The sequence below is a fragment of the Helianthus annuus genome, chromosome 7 (assembly GCF_002127325.2).
Source record: "Helianthus annuus cultivar XRQ/B chromosome 7, HanXRQr2.0-SUNRISE, whole genome shotgun sequence".
NCBI classification, from domain to species: Eukaryota; Viridiplantae; Streptophyta; class Magnoliopsida; order Asterales; family Asteraceae; genus Helianthus; species Helianthus annuus.
Window position 1 is genome coordinate 133570151 of NC_035439.2, and position 21556 is coordinate 133591706.

Genomic DNA, 21556 nt, shown 5'->3' on the forward strand with positions numbered 1-21556 from the left:
AATAGAAAGAAATGTTTACCACAAATTTAGTTGTTAGATTACTTGATTATCGCCCTCCAACCAAATTTACGATGAGGTGATAAATAAAAATTACGAAGAATCCAAATTTATTATGAGGTGATAAATAAAATTACAAAGAATCATAATATTAAATATGCATCAATACTTAGGCCAGGGGTGTGGCTTAACGCCACCTCACCTGTTTTAGCGCCCCGGGGCGCGCCCTTCCGCCAGCACGCTAACGAGCAGAATTGAGGGGATCGAGGTGAATATAGTTTAAAAGGGGGCGCTATAGTTTAAAGGAGGGCTTTAAACCATTGCATTGCATGCAAGTTAAAGGAATAGGCTTTAAAGCCCCTTGTGTGAGGTGGCGTGATAAAACCCTTAGGGGAGGGGGGTGGTCACTAGTGATAAAATTTCTATCACTCACAATATCCAATCATGTTCCGCCATGTCAGCAACCATTTTTCCATCACTCACAACCTTTTTTAGTGGGGGTGGTCATCACTTACCACCACACCCAACAATTTCCCCCCAACCAACAATTACACTCACAAAACAAAACCATCACGCATTGAAAATATCACGAAAATTGAATCCGTGGAAAATATAACGCGTTGACATTTGTTGTGGGGGTGGGAATTGTTCATGTATAACGCGTTGTAGTTGATTTCCGTGATAAAATAACGCACGGCCCCGTGTGGCCTTAGACCATGTGTAGTGGTGAAGAATTATAATGCCCCCACCATGGGGCATTATCCGACACGTGTCATCCCAGTCAGCATGGGGCATTATAGCATAAAGTGGTGTAGTGGTGAAGAATTATAATGCCCATGTTATTTGTAATGCAAAAAAAAAAAAAAAAAAAAAAGAGTCAAATGGATGTCAGGTTGAAAAGTGTGGGTGGGCAAAAGTGATTGGAGGACCAAAGTGAAAAGTGTGGGTGGGCAAAAAAAGTCAAATGGATGTCAGACAATGAAAACCAAATTCAGCGTTTTAATGAAAACGCCAACATGCAAAATTGTCAAATATAACGCCCAAAAACGCCCGGTGTAGTGGGGGGGACGGCGTTTTGGGGCTTTTTTTTTTTTAATTTTTTTTTAAAAACACGCCCCATTACGGGTGGTCTTAGGGGCTTTATACCACACCCTGTAGCCTTATTGGTTATTCCTTTAACTAATAAGTTATGAGATATATATAGCCACTTGTTTATTCGAATCAAGTAGCATGTGTGTTTCTAGAACTTGTTATTGCACATAATGTGTCCAATTGTCAAAAACCATTTGTGCGCCTATGCACTTTGGTTGGAACTAACAGCATTCTATTCTTATCCTTAAAAACATATTTAGTTAGATATTAATTTAAGTAAAAAAAACATGTTTAGTTCGATATATATATATATATATATATATATATATATATATATTTGGCGCTGTATAAAGAACTTATCCAAACCAAACCAAGCATGCAAAGTATAATCTCAATTGTAACATGGTTATTTGTAGTTATTTGTAGGGTCTAGGGAGTATGTGATAGAGACAAACCTTACCCTCCGATGAAGAGATTGCGTATAAAGCACCTATATATGAATAATCTTATTGTAATAAGTTGTATACTTTAAGTGTCCCCGTACACATTGCAAACCTTCAGCATACATGATACGAAACAAAATACTAGACCATAATTCCATTTACTTTATAAGAGCACAACATTGACAAAAATGTTGCAATATTTATAAAGACCAAAAGCAAATCAACAACATTATCCATGAAATGTTACACATTAACAACACTACAACGTTTAAAAGATTTAAAAAAAAACAAATCAATGAGATTATGCACGCTTCATAATGCCGGTGCTTTGCTAAAGAAATCGCGAGCCTCGTCGTACTGGTCCAAGACTATGTTGTAAAGAGGGTTAACTGGTTCCACGAGATTAGAATACGGGCCCAACAACGAGCCAGGTAAGGGTGCAGAATCAGCGTCTTTGGAGCGACTATACTGAGCCACAGATAGCCCACTTAGACAATAGCATGTGTGATAGTGGTCTCTGTTTTTCCCTGGTTTGTCTCTGAACCCTCCCTCAACCTATATTGGCATAGATAGTTAAATACCTCAATAATAATCGAGATTAGGGCTGCAAATGAACCAAGTTCAGCGAACAGCTCGTGAACCATTTGGCGGAAAGTTCGTTTGTGTTCGTTCGTTTATTAAACAAACGAACACGAACAAGAAATTTCGTTTGTTTAGTTAAATGGACAAACATGAACAGATGCCGCGTTCGTTCATTTATGTTCGTGAACGTTCAGTAATGTGTTCATTTATGTTCAATTGTTTACGATAGTTCATTAGTGTTTTTAGTTTTTACATTTTATCTAAATACTTCAAAACTCCGATAAATAAAAAAATATTTAATAAGTGTCGGTGTATCCTATATTATGTTCATGAACGCTTGTTTGTGTTCGTTTGTTTCCATTTGTGTTCCTGAACATTAGTTATTAACAAACGAACACGAATACATTCATTTCCGTAACAAACGAACACAAACATAAAATTCCGTTCGGTAAGTTTTCGTGAACACATATATTTCTTAACAAACAAACACATATATTTCTTACCAAACAAACACGAACAAGGCCTTGTTCGTGTTCATTCGCAGCCCTAATTAATCGTGTTTGACTTTCAAGGTCAAAACTAGTAATTTTCAAAATCAACCTCAATATGATGTAAATACTTTCATAAAAGTACAAGACTTTATCTCAACTTTGAAGTTGAAATACAGTTTGTTTAAACTCGAAAACCGAAGGTAGTACCTGTGAGCACAAAAGGATATATTGCTGCAAGGCCTGGCTCTGAAAAAGAGGCTCGGTTTCTGTATGCCTTCTGATTAGAATACTCGATTCATCGTCACTAGGTTGTCCTGCACACACACACATGTATATTTAAATATATAAATATATAAATAAATAAATAAGAGTGAAATGCCATTTTCGTCCCTGAGGTTTGACCAGTTTTGCAACTTTCGTCCAAGGGTTTGTTTTGCCGCATCTGAATCCAAAAGGTCTGAAATCTTGCCATTTTCATCCGGCTCGTTAACTCCATCCATTTTTCTCCGTTAACTCAAGGGTATTTTCATCCTTTTTCTACGTTAAGAACATTTTAAATACTTGTACATTATGCAAAATGTTTGTACATTAAGTGAAAAAAACCGAATTGCCCTTTAACTCTTTAAGTTAACAAAAAAGACGAAAACACCCGACTTAACAGAGAAAAATGGATGGAGTTAACGAGCTGAATGAAAATGGCAAGATTTTAAACCTTTTGAATCCAGATGTGGAAGAACAAACCTTTAGACGAAAGTCACAAAACTGGCCAAACTTCAGGGACGAATATGGCAATTTACTCAATAAATAAAAATATACATTAAAAGTTGGCTTACCTTCCTCCCGGTCAGAAGAATCTTCATCATCGGATACTTCTGATGATGCAGAACCCGCGGCTGCTGCATGCAATCTTTGTATCAACGCAGCAGCTCCACCCTGGTCAACGTTTCTTAAACTATTTATAAATAAAAAGTCAACAAAACCATTGAATGTATGCAACAAGAAAGTATTTTTAAACCTGCCAGAAGGAATAGCAACCGTCAACTAATTTATTTGTTCTTCCCTGAAAACCGCCTTCAACTCCTTGTCGGAAAACCAACCAATCCTAGTTAAAAAAAAATAAGTTTTATCACAAAAAATGTTAATCATGGTAATTAAGTTGATGTGTGAGATTAGGGGGTCTTACGGTTAAGCTAGCCAGGTTCAAACGGTTAACCTCGTTGATTATAATCATTGTCGCCAAACCACAAAAGGTGTACCTATTGATAAATGAGTAGAGTGTGAGGATACCAGGTGAAACTTAGTTCATAAAGCGTACACTGTAACTTGAATAAATATATATATTATCTGTGGTTAAAAAAGAAACATACCCACCATGAGCTTCTGAACCCGGTTCACCCGCAATTCCACCTTCATAAGTCTGGCAGCTGCATGAACAGTAGTAAAGCTTGTTAATTCTAAACATTACCTAAAAAAGAGCAAAGTACACAGATGGTCCCTGTGGTTAACCAAAATTTTGGATTTAGTCCCTATGGTTTGCACTTTACAATGCATTTAGTCCTCAACTTTTGCCAAAAGTACACGGTATTGAAGTCTATGGGGTTCCACTCTAAAACCAATTGGTGATAGAGGGAGTAACCCAAGATCTTATTAATACAACCGGAAGGTCTTATTCTTTCGATGTGGGATAGGGCTCCTCCAATACCCTCCCGCACGTGTAACCCGGTCTATCAAGAGGTGTACACGTGGCCTTAACCGGAGCTGACATAGAGCCGTGGCTCTGATACCATATTGAAGTCTATGGGGTTCCACTCTAAAACCAATTGGTTTTAGAGGGAGTAACCCAAGATCTTATTAATACAACCGGAAGGTCTTATTCTTTCGATGTGGGATAGGGCTCCTCCAATACACGGATGGTCCCTGTGGTATGCACTTTGTAACGCATTTAGTCCCCAACTTTTAGTGACTACATGACAAACCACAAGGAACATCCATGTACTTTTGGCAAAAGTTAGGGACTAAATGTGTTACAAAGTACAAACCACATGGACCATTCGTGTACTTTTGGATAGCTAGGGACTAAATCCAAAATTTTGATTAACCACATGGACCATCCGTGTACTTTACTCTAACAAAAACTATAGGAAAATATCTATAAAAGTGTATATATCTAGCACAAACAAGTTCCATATTAGCCCCGTTGTTATATCGAAATTTAGATCATTTCAGGTGAGGATCACTTCAATTGCGGTTACTACTTATCAGTCACTAATTGATATTTCCAGAATATCATCTAACGAAAGGTAAAACAATTTTCTCCTTAATAATTGCAATCGAAACGATGAAATATCAAGTTGAACAAGACCAACCTTACGATGTAATTTCCAACACCTTGAACAAGTTCTTCATCTAATATATTTAGAACACTTGCAACCTGACAGCAAGTACAAGTATTAAGTATTAGTCAAAAATCATCGTATTTGAAAGAAAGTTGTGTTATTACTTATTACGTGTTCTTAACAGCTGGTTAAATATTAATGCATGAGATATATAAAGCTAGATCATCGCTAACTTACGGAGATGGCGGTGTAACAAGCACGGACATCTACTTCGCCACCTTCATGCATACTGAATGAAATGAATGTTCAGAAAGATTACCATTTGGATACACAAAACGCTTCAATCAAATAATTTTAAAAACTGAAATAAAACGAATCTATAATAACTTGTGTTAGTCTTTTGCCACACCTGAATCCACCACTTGTATGCTTCATTCTTCGCAAAAATGAGTAGATCTTGGCTCTGAAATAATAGCAGTAAGCAGATTGTGTGAAATGCAACAAAAATGTCACAAACAAAAGTGCTCGCTTAAAATTAAAATATAAAAAGGGCTCTTTTACTGTTTTAATGTGTGAATCACAAGGCTCGTTAAATTTGATAGGAAACCAAAATTGACACTTATCGTGTTAGGTGTTATACACGCAATACACTACAAGAGGAGTTTCCGTTTATGTGAAAAACTGAGTTATATTTGCTAAAGGTCAAATGGGAAAAAAAAAATTAAAATTAGTCAAAAAAAAAAAAGGGAACAAGTTAAATGGTTTAAAATCCGCTAAAGCATACTCAAGTGTTTACGTTTCCTATATTGCTTCGATAATCGAAGTAATTCCAGCATAACACGGAAAAATCACCTGTTAATTGATGCCAAAGAATTTTGCCCCCCTATAGTGATAAGTGTATTTACAGCAGCGTAAGTTGTTGCAAGATGCGGCATCTGACATTAATCGCAAATGTTAGCAGCTTTTGAAAAAAGATTAACTCAAAATGTTTCTATTATACATCATGCGCCCACAATAATGGTTTACCATAAAGAAACTAAACGGCCTTTTTGGGATAAATTTAGCCTTTTAAGACTGACAAATTAATAATCTACAACATACCGTGGTTTCATTTCAATCTAATATGGATATAATAGATTTCGGGGGTGTTTGGTGTTGCGTTTTCAAAATAGATTTTGCGTTTTCAAAACTGCGTTTTGAAAAAAGCATGTAGGTACATGCTTCTCCAAAACTGCGTTTTGGAGGCAGATAATAATCACTTTTTCATCCAAACACTTTTTTAGATTATTTATGTTTTACAAACGCAATAATCAAATAATCACTTCAAAACGTAATCCCAAACACCCTCTTCATATATTAATCAGTTAACAATCATAAGGTCAAAATTCACTTGCCTGCCCAGGTCCTCCACCGTATCCACCGTGTTGATCCTGAGATAATTATGAGACAACATTTTGCAATTAAAAAGGAAAGTAAATCAAAACTCGGTTTGCAAAAAATATGCAAAGTTAAATTGCCAACCTGGCACCGACTTAGAAAATCGATAGTGTTATTCTCCAAAGCAATATCCACAGATTCTCCCAGTAAAGCAATTGAATGAAAAATCCAATAGCAAATCCATGGCCGACTGGAAAGAACCAACGCTATGAATAAGTGACGGCATAAGAAATCATTCCTCCTACAAGGCTACAACTAGTCAACTATAAGGTTTAACTTGTCCATGTATTGTGTGGGGAAGTAATTCTCATTCACGTCGGGTTTGATTTCTTTATTTTGCTTAAATGCAAAATGAAATAGAAAAATTAATTAATGTCTATTAATAATTAATTTTATCTATTAATAACACATTATCTATTATTAACACAATTGAAATGAACAGTTGATTTTGTGGTGGTGAGGTCTGATTGGGCCTTTTTGGCGGCGGCGTGTTGATGTTGCTTTAAGTTGTACCTATATATGTGTATGGATATGTGTAATTTGGGTCAACTCGAAAACCTGTCTAACCCAAAAACAAAAATGGGTCACCTGATTCCAGTAATATGAATTCTGGTGGAACCAAACTTTTGTTCGGGTCACCTAATTTCAGGTTAGGGTACTTTCAAGCATAGTTACCTAATTCGTGGTTCGCTCCGGTACGGGTACGTGGTTCGGGTACGCGATTCGCTAGTGGTGACGTTTTCGGTACGGAGGGGGGTAGGTTCATTTCGGTACGAACCGGTACAGTGTACCATAGAGTTCGGTTCGGTGTACACAAATTAAAACAAAAAATCCAAAATTCAAATTATCAAACATAAATATAAACATAAACATTGAAGGTTAATGATAAAAATGGAAATTGAATAGGAGTAGAAATTGATGATGTAATTTGGTTAAATGTTATATATATATATATAATGTTAATTTATACTTTTTATGTATATGTATAGATAAGTTTATAAGTTTAAGGACCAAATGTAAACTAGTGAAGATGGAGGGGGTTAAATGTTTAAATACACAAACTACTTTTACACTTTTTATGTAGAAAACTACAAGTTTTAGTGTTTAAATATAAACTATTAAAAATAGAGGGGTTAAATGTTGAAATAACTAAACTTATTTAAACCCAAAAAACCTAAAACACACCCATACGCAGCCGCTCTTCTTCTTCCCCCTTCTTTCTTCACTTTCTTCCTGGACACTTTGTTTAAACTGACTCAACATATTCCCGCCTAAAATTAGCCATGGATTGCTGTACCAAAACGATTTAGAACGCCGTACCAGTTGAATCGGAACATGGTACCAATTCAACTCGGATCGCAAAATAACAAGAAGCGGATCGCTGTACCCAACCGATTTGGAACTTCGAACCAGTTCAATCTGAAACACTGTACCACATCGTTCTGGTACGACTGCGAATTGCGATTGGGTACACCACGATCCAATACGTGGATCGTGGCAAACCCAGCGATTTAGGTAACTATGCTTTCAAGCCTCACCCAAAACCGGAAATAGAAACTCACTAAAAATAATTTTAGCAATAATAGTACGCCCCGCTTGCGGTATGCGCATATAATGTATATATGTGTGGGCCATCGGGGGGCAAAAGTGAAAGTGCACTAATTTTAACGTTATTTTACTAATTTCGTGAAAATAACGTTAAAAGCTGAGGACGGTTAATCAGGCATCATTTGGTGGCGTTGATAGCTGAAAGACAAAAGGGTACATGCACTAATCGGTCTTTGTCCCGATTGCTGAGTGTTATGTGCCTTATGTCCGAGGCTTGATGCAAAACTACTATCGGGCCGGGGGTCTCACTGGAAGCAGCCTCTCTATTCCTACGGGGTAGAGGTAAGGCTGTCTACATCTTACCCTCCTCAGACCCTACCTTTGCTTTGCTATTGGTAGGATTTACTGAGTATGATGATGATGATGATGAATAATTATAGAAGGCTTCAAGTCTTTTAGATAACATTATCAAATAACCTGAACAAGAATTATATAATTTTAAGTAAAGCTCGAAATTTTGATCAATCACGTGCTAAAGTGTGAAAATTGGGCTAATCTCGTGATAAAACGTGTGAATTAGGTAAATTATTTTAATAAAGTGTGAAAAGTTGGCCAAATCTGGTGGTAAAGCTCTAGATATTGATCGAATCTTGTGATAGAGCTCCAGATATTGATCGAATAAAGCTAGATAAATTTGATAAATACAGAAATAGAGCAAGAAAACTTTGTCAAATCTAGAAATAAAGCTTAAAAGCTTGTCCATATCTTGTTATCATTCCACTAATTCAATTAGCTCACGCTCAACAGATTGTTTACCTGGCATCAACTAACTTAACCGCTGGAAACTAACTTAATCGATTGTTAATAATAGTAAGTTAGTTTTACATCTTAGACTCTACCTACAGTTACAAATAAGGCCTCTATATACCTTAACATGAATAATAAAAAAGTCAAATCATTCGTCGAATTCCTATTCTCCTCTGATCAAATTTACATATCACGCGAAAGAAGACATCGTAAAGAAATTATGAAATTATGCACCTCAAGTTAACTTCTAAGTTTTAACAGTTGATCATTAATACAAAATACTACAATACATTTACAATTATGCAGTATAAATCACTGTCAGTTACAAAAAATATATGCATCACTATCTTATTAGATACATTCGTCGAACCCTAACACCTTAACCTTAAACCCTAAAATCTAAACTATGAACCCTAAACGATAAAACCGGTTTGACGAGCCGGTTCAAACATTCGGAATGAGTTCAATTAAAGATCTATTTGTATTTGATCTGCATCTGAATTCTCAAATATCAATTCAATCAAAACAAGATACATACAAGATAGATACAGAGAGAGAGAAAGACATACTTGGCATCCAGTACGGAAAACGAAGGACCGAGATGCAGAAGGCCTTTCACGAGGTACTCCATGTGACTATCCCGTTGAAGCTCTAACCTTTAAACGAACCAAATCATTTCATAAATCAATCAAGTAAAACAGTTGAATCGGGTGCAAAGAGTGTTAGGGTTTTGAGTGGGCTTACATAGCTGCTTGTGAATTGGGGGGAATATTATACAGTAACTGATATATGTGAAATACTTGACTTTCAAGTGCCCACTGCTCTTTCTGGCTTACTGTCGGTTCCCTCTCAGCCGCCACCGCCGCCGCCGCCGATGATGAAGACTCCATAGTTGTCGTCCGACGCAGCTCTCGTTTTTTTCCGGTTGTTTACTACTCGACAAATAAATATAAAATATAATGAAATGAAATACCTGGTATACTTGTCACGCAACCCCACCGGCTTAATTTGGGGTGTGAGTACGTTTTTTTTTTAAATGTTTTTATACCGTACCGGGTTAGGCTCAAAAACGATTTAATCGGGTGTATCGGTTATACTCCAATTGATGGCGGAAATATCGGGGCGGGACGAGGACGAGATTGCTCGAGACTTAATAACCCTATTGCGACAATATTTAATTCAAAAACTGATTTCATTTTACTGATAACAATTGTTAATTACAACATACGAAAACAAATACAACATTGAAATTCAAGTACAACATGTGCGAACCAGTAAAACAAGTTGAAAATAAACAAATACAACAACAATTCTAGTAGTCTAAGTGTGTATCTAAGCATCCCTACTAGATTCCATCAACATCGACATCATCAACGTGCAACATGTTTTAAAATATAGTTAAATATACAAGGTATTGACGAGCATACAAGTTTAATAATAGCATAAGTATAGAAAAATGATTTAAACGAATCCACATGGCAAAATTTGTTATCTAGATTACGTAAAACTGGCATGCGATTAAAGTGTCAAACCAAAGATTACCGCTAGCGTAATCCTGTCGTAGCAACGATAGTAGTGTTCTGTTTTAGCTTAACATGACCACAGGCGGTGCGTTACTCCTATAGCGCTATACATGTTAAGGGGAAGCTCGTACGAAGTTAATGACAAGTTTATCACATAAGAATGTTCCAGAAACACGAATCAAGTATAACGTATTAAGCATGCATGATTGGATTGTTTGTGTGATTGCATAAAGTGTAACTGTGTAGGTTGATAAGTAAACATATTGCACCCAAAAGTATAAAACGTAAAAAAGGCGTTCGAGTATACTCATGGTTTTGCAAATCTTCGTTCGATGATCCCGTGAGTTGTTGAGTAGTTGACGAGAGCGCTGGAAGACCGAGGTTACCCTACATGTGGGTAAACGGAGGTGTGAGTCGTTGGAGTTTAGACGGAGGATTCGGATTTGGAATGTGAAGTATATAAGTACGAAAGTATGATTAAACAGAAATTATATTTCGTTTAGGCACTCGTTACGACACTAAGTTACTATGATTTAACGAGTCCTGATTCGCCCGTTAGAATCTGTAACGAGGAACGTATAACTGAAACAAACGGAAACCAAAACATCGCAACTCCGTTCGGGCGAATGGACGGTTCGCACGAACAGGAAAGTACCCTTCGTGCGAGAGGGAGTCCCCTTCGCGTGAATGGTGTCTGTTTGTGCGGACAGAACTTCGTTTTGAACGTTTTAACTATTAAATAGTCACGTTGTGAGTTAAGTCATGTTTTATATTATATTATATTTTATACTATAGTATCGGTCCTTGTAGTCATATAGATCACATAAGTCATGTATGGAGGTAATAACCTCATAATAAGTTCACCAAAGCACAAGTTCCTTAACTAAGTTAAACCGGTTGGTTATGAATAACAGAAAGTAAACAACAAAATTTAAATACCAAACAGCCAAACAAGGACAACCCGGGTGTGCCGTCTCAACATGGAAGGTATGAACCAAGTGTTGGAGGTTGGATGGGGTTAACTCATTCTAGGTCTAGGAGACTATTTAGGTGTTCGTTTGCAAGTTTAAGTGAGGCGGTGGAACTAGATTGAAAGCCAAGGCTTCCACAGTTCACACTCTGTTAACATAGAATCGTCCATATCGAGGATGGGGATCTGAATTGCATTCAACACTTAGAAAAGTGTCAAAACGAGAGAAACAACCCCTTCGTGCGAATGGCTCTGTTTTGGAATGAAATCAGTTCAGTTTTGTTTAAACAACTCATCTTCTTGGCTGGAATCAACCTTAATGCTAACCCACAGCTATAGACTTAGCTTGTGAGCTCGGTGGGCTCATGATTCTGCCAAGTTTTGTTATCAGAAAGTTATTTACAAAAGTCTTGAAAATAAAAGAACTTCAATCTTAATCTTAAACTTGAACCTTAAATTGGTGAGCTTCATTGTTCAGACTGCCATGGCAAGTCTGTGAATGCTCCCAAGAGGATAAAAAAGCTGCAAGATGAAAGAAATAGTAGAAAAATATAAGAAAATAAGAGAAGAGATGATGTTCGTGAGCTTAGAACTCACTTAGAATGTTATGGAAAAGCCTTGCTCGTAAAGTGCGAAATCAGTTAGTTGAGAGAGAATTTCGGAGTGTGGAAGGAGAGATATGAGAGTGAAGGTTCTTATTTATATGTTGAAGAGGATGTTGGAACGAATGGGCGAATGAGCGAATGGGCGAATGGGCCTTTGGACGACTGGGCTTGGCCTTTCGCACGAAGGGTATAGGTCTTGCGCTGTTGCACGAAGTTTCTAGTTTGTCGTTTTTCGCGTATTTAGTCAGTTTTAAGTGTGCAGGTGCAATGTGTAAGTGTAATGTATGTATAAACTGAATTTGCATGTATAATAAGTATGAGTTTGCGTATAAAGTTCGCACGTATAACAAGTATGTATCAATAATGTATAAAAAGATCGAGTTTTATTATGATTCAAGTCTCGGGTTACAATGCTTGGAAAGGAAAAACGAATACAAAGAGATTACAAGTTTCTGTAAATAGAAATACAGACAAACTTTCTAAATAAGGAAGGTTCCAAAAAGCGATGCGTTGCAGTCTCCCACCCGTTAAGAAATTTTGTCCCCGAAATTTATTCAAGAGGAAGACGCACCAAATAGGTGCAGATACTTAGTCTTCATTTCACTTTCGAGTTCCCAAGTAAACTCAGCACCACGTTTTCCTTCCCATCGTACCTTAACTATGGGAATTCGACTGCGCCTCAATTGCTTGACTCCTCGATCCATGATTTCGACAGGTTTCTCCATGAAGTGCAAAGTCTCGTTGATTTGAAGATCTTCGAGTGGAACTTGAAGGCCTTCTTCTGCTAGACATTTCTTCAAGTCTGAGACATGAAAAGTTGGATGGACATTGTTGAGTTCTTGAGGTAGGTCCAGTCGATACGCTACCTTGTCAATTCTTTCGAGAATCTTGAAAGGACGTATGTAGCGAGGAGCGAGTTTTCCCTTCTTACCAAAGCGAACTACACCCTTCCAATGGGATACCTTGAGAAGTACAAAGTCACCAACGTTGAATTCCAAAGGCTCGCGTCGCTTGTCAGCATAACTCTTTTGCCGGCTTCTGGCTTTGAGCAAGTTGTCTCGAATCTGTAAGATCTTGTCCGTTGTTTCTTGTATAAGCTTGGGACCGGTGATTTGAGCTTCTCCGATCTCGTGCCCACAAATAGGCGAACAGCACTTACAACCATACAATGCCTTGAATGGTGCCATTTGAATACTCGCGTGATAACTGTTATTGTACGAGAATTCAATCAAAGGCAAGTGCATATCCAAGTTGCCACCAATAATGATTACGCATGAACGAAGCATATCCTTTAGAGTTTGGATAGTGCGCTCGGTTTGACCGTTCGATTGAGGATGGAAAGCAGTACTAATATTAAGATGAGTACCAAGAGCGGATTGAAACGTTTGCCAAAGATGAGAGGTAAAACGACCATCACGGTCGAGATGATATCAATGGAAATACCATGACGACAAATGACTTCATCCGTATAGATATGAGTCAATTTCTCAACTTTGTAATATTCACGAATGGGGAGAAAATGAGCAGATTTGGTCAACCTATCGACGATTACCCAAATACTGTCATAACTAGAGGAAGTATGAGGAAGCTTAGTGATAACATCCATAGCGGTACTCTCCCATTTCCAGATAGGAATTTTTGGTTGTTCGAGTAGGCCAGAGGGACGTTGATGTTCACCTTTCACCTTAGAATAAGTGAGACACTTCGAAACAAAGGTGGCGATATCTTTCTTCATGCTAGGACACCAATAAGACGTACGTATATCATGGTACATCTTGTCAGCACTAGGATGAATGGAGTATCGCGTCTTGTGTGCCTCCTTCATTAAGAGTTCTCGAAGGTTATCACGATTTGGAATCCAGACACGATTGAGATAGTAAAGAATACCAACGGATTTGGTTACAAGCTGATCTTCAGTACCACATTTCATCTCATTATAGAGGTTACCCTCGTTAACTGATGAATATTAAGCTTATCGAATGCGGTTTCGAAGATCGTCAATGAGTTGGAAACAACGAATACTCTTGACACGAGTTTTACGACTAAGAGCGTCGGTCACGACATTCGCGTTACCTGGATGATAGCGAATCTCGTAGTCATAGTCATTTAACAACTCTACCCAGCGACGCTGACCCATGTTGAGTTCCTTTTGATTGAAGATGTGTTGAAGGCTCTTATGGTCGGTGAAGACCACACACTTAGTACCATAAAGGTAGTGTCGCCATATCTTTAACGCAAAAACAACTGCACCAAGTTCAAGATCGTGAGTAGTGTAGTTCTTCTCATGAATTTTGAGTTGTCTCGACGCGTAAGCGGTGACCTTGTCTCGTTGCATAAGGACGCAACCAAGACCTTGGTTCGAGGCATCACAATACACGACAAAATCGTCGTTTCCTTCGGGAAGAGCAAGGATATGAGCATTGCAAAGCATGTCCTTGAGAGTTCGAAAAGACTCCTCTTGTTTGGGACCCCAAACAAAAGGTTTATCTTTTTGAGTCAAAGAGGTGAGAGGAACGACGATTTTTGAAAAGTTGGAAATGAGTCGATGATAATAACCAGCCAAAGCAATGAATGAACGAATCTCAGACGGAGACTTAGGAGCAATCCAATTCTTCACTTATTCGATTTTTGTAGGATCGACGTGAATACCTCTTTCATTACGACGTGACCAAGGAATTAAACTTCTTTCAACCAAAATTCACATTTGGAGAATTTGGCATAAAGTTGTTCAGTACGCAGGAGTTCGAGGATAAGACGCAAGTGTCGCTTGTGCTCTTCTTGTTCCTTGGAATATATAAGAATATCATCTATGAAGACAACCACAAAACGGTCTAAGTAAAGTTTGCACACACGATTCATCAGATCCATGAAGACTGCAGGTGCGTTGGTCAAACCGAAAGTGTAACACCCCGTGTTTCGAAAGTCAAGATTGAAGTCACAGGAAGAAAAGATCGCTAATTGCGATCTGTCACTCCTTGCTCAATTACTGTTTTGACTTCTTTGACTATAGCTAGTCTATTTTATTTTATTTTTTTCCTTAGTTGTATTATGTGGAGTAATTAGTTAAAATCGAAGTAATCAAATTGTTTATCGCTACGAACCGCTTTACGACTGTGAATGATAGGAAGTAACAATGCGATAAAGTTAATCAAATGAAAGTCGAACTAATCTAATCAACATCGCGCTCGCAAACTCGAATTAAGCAATTTTGGTGTATTATACGTGTGTGTGTGTCTTATGTGTTACTTGTGCATGTTTATTAATGTCATATGTGGTAATCAATCAAATCGCAATCGAAACGCAATCGAACTCAATCGCAATCGAATCGAACTCGCAAACCGAATACGAAACAAGGATGATTGTATGTAGATATAGTATGATGATTAGTGGAGAAGAGACAGCGCGCGATATGAGTAGTGTGGATTAAAAGTAATTTGAATAGGAAACTCTATTGCGAGCGATGCGCAATCGCAATCGAAATCGAAACAGCAAAAATCGTCGTGCCGAACATCCGAACCAAGTGCCATCCGACCGGGCTGTCACTTGGTCTAGTACCAGATGACATCCGACCGGACTGTCATCCGGGCGAGATGCCATCCGAACGAACCACCCTTTCCCCTTTTGGAATCCTATAAATAGCCATGTCACTTTCACACTTTCCATTTCTGGAAATCCTCTGACTGAACAGCACGCACTCCTCACTTTTTCTTCGATTTCTCTCAAACCAGGTAAGATCTCGCTTTGAATCTTGTACTTTCTTGATCTACACGCGTTCCTACACCTTTCTATCTTTTAAATTTTAACTTTTAACTGTGAAATCACCAAGATTCGAGTGTTCTATGATGACGTCATCATGGTGTTCATCAAGAACTTCATGTTTTGGCCTCAATCCTTCAAGAACAACTTGAATCTAACCGATTTCCATATAAATAAACAAAGATCTTTCATAGATCTAAACATGTTCACGGAAAAAGGGATTGAAAGAAGGTTTCTAACTTTCTTTCAACTCTTTTACACTCAACGCACTCAAAACCGATAGAATCAGATCTAGTTCTAACCTTCACTTGTTCTCAGTGATGTGTTGGCTCAAGATCTAGATTTTATCCACGGGACCACCGATTTCGGGTTAACCAAGAACGACCGACTTGAACCGGTTAACTGATTAAACGATGGGTGATTCTTGTTCGGTCAGGTTACCAGGTTCGAGACGGGATTCTGTTGGTTGACATGATGTCAAAGCGTCTCGATAAAACTACAAACAATCAAACGACCAAGTAAAAGACGAACGGAACGACCAGCACGGAAGTGCTATCCGACCGGACTACTGTCCGACCGGACAACCATCCGACCGGACTACTCTTCGGTTCATGAGATACTTGACTTTAACACTTAATCGATTTTTCAACATGTTCAATGCACTAGTGATGCCACCCGCCCGGACTGCTGTCCGATCGAGTGACAACCTGCTGTGAACTTATTCTCACTGAAGTGTCAACCTATCGGATTACCATCCGATCGGACTACCGTCCGGTCGACCGGCCTGAAAGATAGAGATACTTCAATGTTTTCAAATGCTACAACAAAAAACTTCAAAAGTCAAACCATCATACACAAACACATCCTTCTAATAGGAAGAAACAATCCACTCGAATAGAAATCCGACCGGACTACCGTCAACCGGATAACCATCCGAACGGATTATCATCCGTACGAATTGGCCGTCCGATCGGATTACCATCCGACCGAACTACCATTCGACCCCTCAACACTTGTGTTCGTTTTACGCGTCACTTATCATTAAGCTATCATTATAATCAGGCTAACCTTACTCTCAAGCGCTCCCTTCAATCCATCCAACCCCCATGAGTATACTCGATCCCTTTTTGCTTTATGCACTTTTGGGTGTTACATATGTTACTTATACAAAATCACAATCGAACACACTACGCAATGTTTTAAACGCTAACCGTTACCGCATGTATTACGTGACTAAATGAATGCTTGTTGTTATGTTTACACGTGGAATGTTGTCTACCTGCCTTAACGACGATAGTACTATAGTTTGGACTCAGCACCCATTCACTCGGGGGTTGTTAAGGAAATTATTTGCATGGATTACAGTGGTGATCATGTATTATGAACTGCCTTGGGCAGTCAACCCGCAGTCATTGGTATCGATAGGTTTATGTCGATAACTAACATGCTTCGTTTTCCGCTGTGTACGTGCTGGTTATGCGTAAACTATTTCGAACTTTATATGCTATTATCAAACTTGTATACTCGCCTTTACACTATGTGTATTGACTTTATTTTAACGCATGTGACAGGTGTTTAGGATACTTATCTGCTAGGGAAGCGAGGCTAGAATAAAGCTCTAGAGTCCAACAAATAGTTGTCTGTAGTAATTGAATCAAGGGCATCTAGAAGCAGATAAACAATTGTTATATTTAAATCTGAGTTGTCGGAACATAATTAATTGCCTAGATTTGGTCTGTAATAATTTGCTTAGTGTTTGAGACATGGTATGGGACGTGTTATTTTATATTGAATAGTAATGATAATTGTTATGGAAACTTCTGGACAGTCTGTTTCGCTCAGTGCTATGCCCCGATGATTCCGCCATCAGTTGGGGTGTGACAGATTGGTATCAGAGCCATAAACTATAGGGAATTAGGCAAGACTCGACCTAGTCCGGGTCGATGTCTTAGAGACCTAGTCTATAGTTAGGACCCAATAGACCGACTCGTGCATGTCCATTAGGGATTTTGTAGGAGCCTATTGCTAATCTTCGCCATTCTCACCTGTACTACACTATCACTGCACTCGAATTTTCAATAATGAAGAAGCGATTTAGTCGAGATTAGGTGTGAAAACCGCAAACTCTCAACTAAAATATGCTTAATCGACCCGCATTTTTACTTACCAACGGGGGAAATTATACCAAATCAGGAGTGAAATCCATATTTTGATGAATAATCTCCTCAATTTTATTAAAATCAAAGGGAAGTTGTCGAGACAGGGGTAAAACCCTAACCTTGACGACTTGTCTATAATTTTACAAAACTCTCACCAAAGTCTCAACGGATTCCAACGACCTGAACTTACGATATGACAAGAAGGATGTACGCTGGATGCCCAAGAATCGAGGCAGAGGCCTGATCCTGAAAGTCAAATGTGAGTGACAAGTCTCTGAGAATAGTCGAATCTCTTTGGGTAGTCAATGTCTAATAGCCGCAGACAATCTACTTCTCGATTTTTATGTGTTTCGATTCTGAGCCCGCGACTGCTGACTCTGATGACTCGTCGATTTTATGTGTCTATATGTGTTTAACTGTTTATGTGCTTAAAATTTTGGAAACTTGTTCGATTTCGCCCGCATTTCAAACGACACACACAACCCGCATTGCTCTTCTATCTCAAAACGTTAACAAATCGTTACTACTATAGGGAACACTGTACGCTAGGATGCTCGCTATACTATACGCTTATGCTATACTAATCGCCACCCTAAACGCGATCGCTGTATTCGAACGATCGTAGGCTTTGAATGATAGGTTTCTGTATTCTGACTGCCTCTAAGACTAAATGCGTATGTGCTTCTGTGTTTCTGTGCTTCTGTGCTTATGTGCTTATGTGTCCCTATGTGAATCTGTGATTTCGTGCCTATGTGTTTATGTGATTAAACGTGTTCATAAGCTTTAGTAAGCACTAGACGTGTGAGGTGAGATTCGACTGTGACGTGTCTGAGACCTATGACAATGTCTATTGCAGACAATGTCAACTGGACTGTCATCAGGATCCCGTCGCCCATCACTTTCTCGCCAAGAAAAGAGAGACAAACGCCTTGCTGTTGTCATCGCCAAACAAGTAGCAAAAGCTGTGAGTGATGTCTATGAGAACGTTAGCAAATCATCTGAGGAGTCGAGAACCGAAGCTCCTAAGCTACTCCCAAAGCCGCCTTCAGTTTCAAGTAGTTTAAGGCTTGTGGGCCAAAAGAATTCACTGGCGAGGAAGGCCCCACAACGTTGTTCCAATGGTTTGATTCCATTGAGGTTACTCTATGACAGAGCGGTTGCCCTGACGACCTCCGTACTCTCAACGCTACTGGCGTCTTCCAGTCCCGCGCACTAGACTGGTGGACGGCCGAGAGAAACAAGCGAGGAAACGATGCAGCCTACGGTCTATCGTGGGACGAACTCAAGGAGGTCATGCTGGAAGAATTATGCCCTCCTCATGAACGCCAGATATTGGAGGATGAATTCTGGCACATAAAGCAAAAGGATGGCGAAAACGCTGCTCTAACTGCTCGATTCAAGCAGCTCAGCATCATTTGCCCTGATCAGGTGAAAACTTCTGACATGGCAATCAAGAAGTATATCCGAGCCCTGCCTGAATGTGTTGCAGATTTCGTGCAAGCGACTAAGACTAAGACGATCGAGGAAAGTTACTTACTGGCCGCTGAAATCAACGACAAACGGGTCAAGGCTGGTGTCTGGAATAAAACCTCGAAGCACCTACATCAAGCCACCGCCGCTCCAACTACCGAAACCGCCACTGCTCAACCGTCGAAGTCCTCACGCCGAAAGAAGAAGAACAACAACAGCAGCTCTAGCAACAAGAACTGCGCAATCACTACCACTGCTGCTCCTCTCCAGGCCGTACCGGCCCAGCAGCAGGCTCATCACCGTCCAGCTCCAACTACCTATGCACCACCAGCAAAGCGTGCATACACAGGCCCCCACCCGGTTTACTCAACATGCTCTTATCATCATCCGGTGGGTCTTGCCTGTCGTTTCTTCGCTCACTGCAACATGTACGACCACTTCACTGCCAACTGCCGTACTGGTCCTTGCAACACCCCAGCTCAAGCCACTGCTCATCAAGCTCTGCTCCCGACTCCGCAAGGCCATCAAGCAACTCAGGCACCCGCGGTCAACGCCCGAGTTTGCTTCGCATGTGGTGACCCCAACCACTTTGCGAACATGTGCCCCAACAGGGTCGTGAAGCAGGAGCCCGAGCAACACCAGCAGCAGCAGCTTCACCAGCAGCAGCAACAGCCCCAGCATTAACAACAAGCCTCACGCGCCAGAACTTTCAACATCAACGCGCGTCAAGCCCAGAATGACAACAACGTGGTCAATGGTACGTTCCTTGTGAATGGTATTTATGCATCGTGTTTGTTTGCTACTGGAGCCGATAATTGCTTTGTGTCGTTCGAATTTGAAAAGCTCCTTAGTCGTAAGCGCTCCTATCTGCCCTCGTCATTCGATGTTGAAGTCGCCACCGGAAGAACTGTCGCCGTTAATTCTGTTCTCCGTGATTGTACTCTTGAGCTCAACAATCACATCTTCCCAATCGACCTTATTCCGATGCAACTCGGAAGTTTCGACGTCATAGTAGGCATGGACTTTCTTCGTGAAAACCATGCTGAAGTTGTATGCTTCGACAAGATGATTCGACTCTCGCTCGCTCGCGAATGGTGATATATTATGTGTCTATGGCGAAAATGCTTTGAAAGGTCTCAAACTCATGTCGTGCGTCCAGGCTAGCAAGTATCTCTGCAAGGAATACAGAGCTTTCTTGGCCAACATTGTAGTAGCGGATAAGGAAAAGAAAAGGAAGACAGAAGTGAAAGACGTCCCAGTGGTTCATGAATTTCTTCAGGTGTTCCCTGATGATCTTCTGGGACTACCGCCAAGTCGTGATATTGACTTCCGTATCGACCTCATTCCTGGAGCCAACCCTGTGGCCAAAGCTCCTTACCGACTCGCGCCGTCCGAAATGCGTGAACTCTCGAATCAACTCCAGGAATTACTTGAGAAAGGCTTTATTCGCCCGAGCACCTCTTCTTGGGGCGCGCCAGTCCTCTTCGTCAAAAAGAAGGATGGGTCGTTCAGGATGTGCATCGACTACCGGAATTGAATAAGCTAACCATCAAGAATCGCTATCCCCTACCCCGCATTGACGATTTGTTTGATCAGCTGCAAGGTGCTACGTGTTTCTCAAAGATCGATCTCCGTTCAGGCTATCACCAGCTACACATTCAAGAGGTGGATATACCCAAAACCGCTTTCCTCAGCCGCTACGGGCACTACGAATTCGTTGTTATGCCTTTTGGTCTAACCAATGCACCTGCGGTTTTTATGGATCTGATGAATCGCGTGTGTAAGCCATATCTCGACCGTTTTGTCATCGTATTTATCGACGATGTCTTGATCTATTCCAAATCGAAAGCCGAACATGCGCAACATCTACATTTGGTTCTCGAACTACTCCAGGGGAATCAACTCTATGCCAAGTTCTCAAAGTGTGAATTCTGGTTAGAGGAGGTCATTGTTAATAGTCAGGGTATCTATGTCGATCCCGCGAAGATTGAAGCAGTTAAGAGTTGGATTACGCCAAAGAACCCGTCTGAAGTCCGTTCTTTTCTCGGACTAGCGGGCTATTATCGACGATTTATCGAAGGATTCTCAAAGATTGTTGTGCCGCTTATCGCTCTTACGCATAAAGACATGTCTTTTGTTTGGGGAACTGAACAAGAGTCTACTTTCCAAACCCTCAAGCATATGCTCTGCAATGCTCCGGTTCTCACATTGCCCGATGGAAACGACGGTTTCATTGTCTACTGTGATGCTTCCAACTTTGGTCTTGGTTGCGTTCTTATGCAACGAGACAAGGTTATAGCGTACGCATCTCGTCAGCTCAAAATCCACGAGAAGAACTAT

The 21556-nt window shown here is 39.8% G+C and overlaps 1 protein-coding gene across 1 annotated transcript; it reads right to left on the reverse strand.

The window, feature by feature from the left end:
* Positions 1-1671: 1671 nt before the first annotated feature.
* On the reverse strand, positions 1672-9683 carry LOC110868635 (protein farnesyltransferase subunit beta). The gene is made up of 14 exons (XM_022117863.2): positions 9478-9683; positions 9303-9389; positions 6463-6568; positions 6336-6371; positions 5794-5876; positions 5351-5404; positions 5179-5230; positions 4972-5036; positions 3973-4029; positions 3789-3861; positions 3621-3707; positions 3439-3538; positions 2813-2919; positions 1672-2087 (listed from the first exon to the last, which is right to left on the reverse strand). Exons 1-14 carry the CDS (start codon positions 9621-9623, stop codon positions 1845-1847), a joined length of 1296 nt encoding a protein of 431 aa, XP_021973555.1. The 5' UTR covers positions 9624-9683; the 3' UTR covers positions 1672-1844.
* Positions 9684-21556: the final 11873 nt, after the last annotated feature.

What these genes read in the sequence shown, in the direction of transcription:
- LOC110868635 (XM_022117863.2), bottom strand. Translation starts at nt 9,623, where the DNA reads ATGGAGTCTTCATCATCGGCGGCGGCGGCGGTGGCGGCTGAGAGGGAA. An exon ending in CATACAAGTGGTGGATTCAG is followed by an intron (nt 5,231 to 5,350) that starts GTGTGGCAAAAG and finishes CATTTCATTCAG; the next exon opens with TATGCATGAAGGTGGCGAAG. An exon ending in TGAACCTGGCTAGCTTAACC is followed by an intron (nt 3,708 to 3,788) that starts GTAAGACCCCCT and finishes TTTTTTAACTAG; the next exon opens with GATTGGTTGGTTTTCCGACA.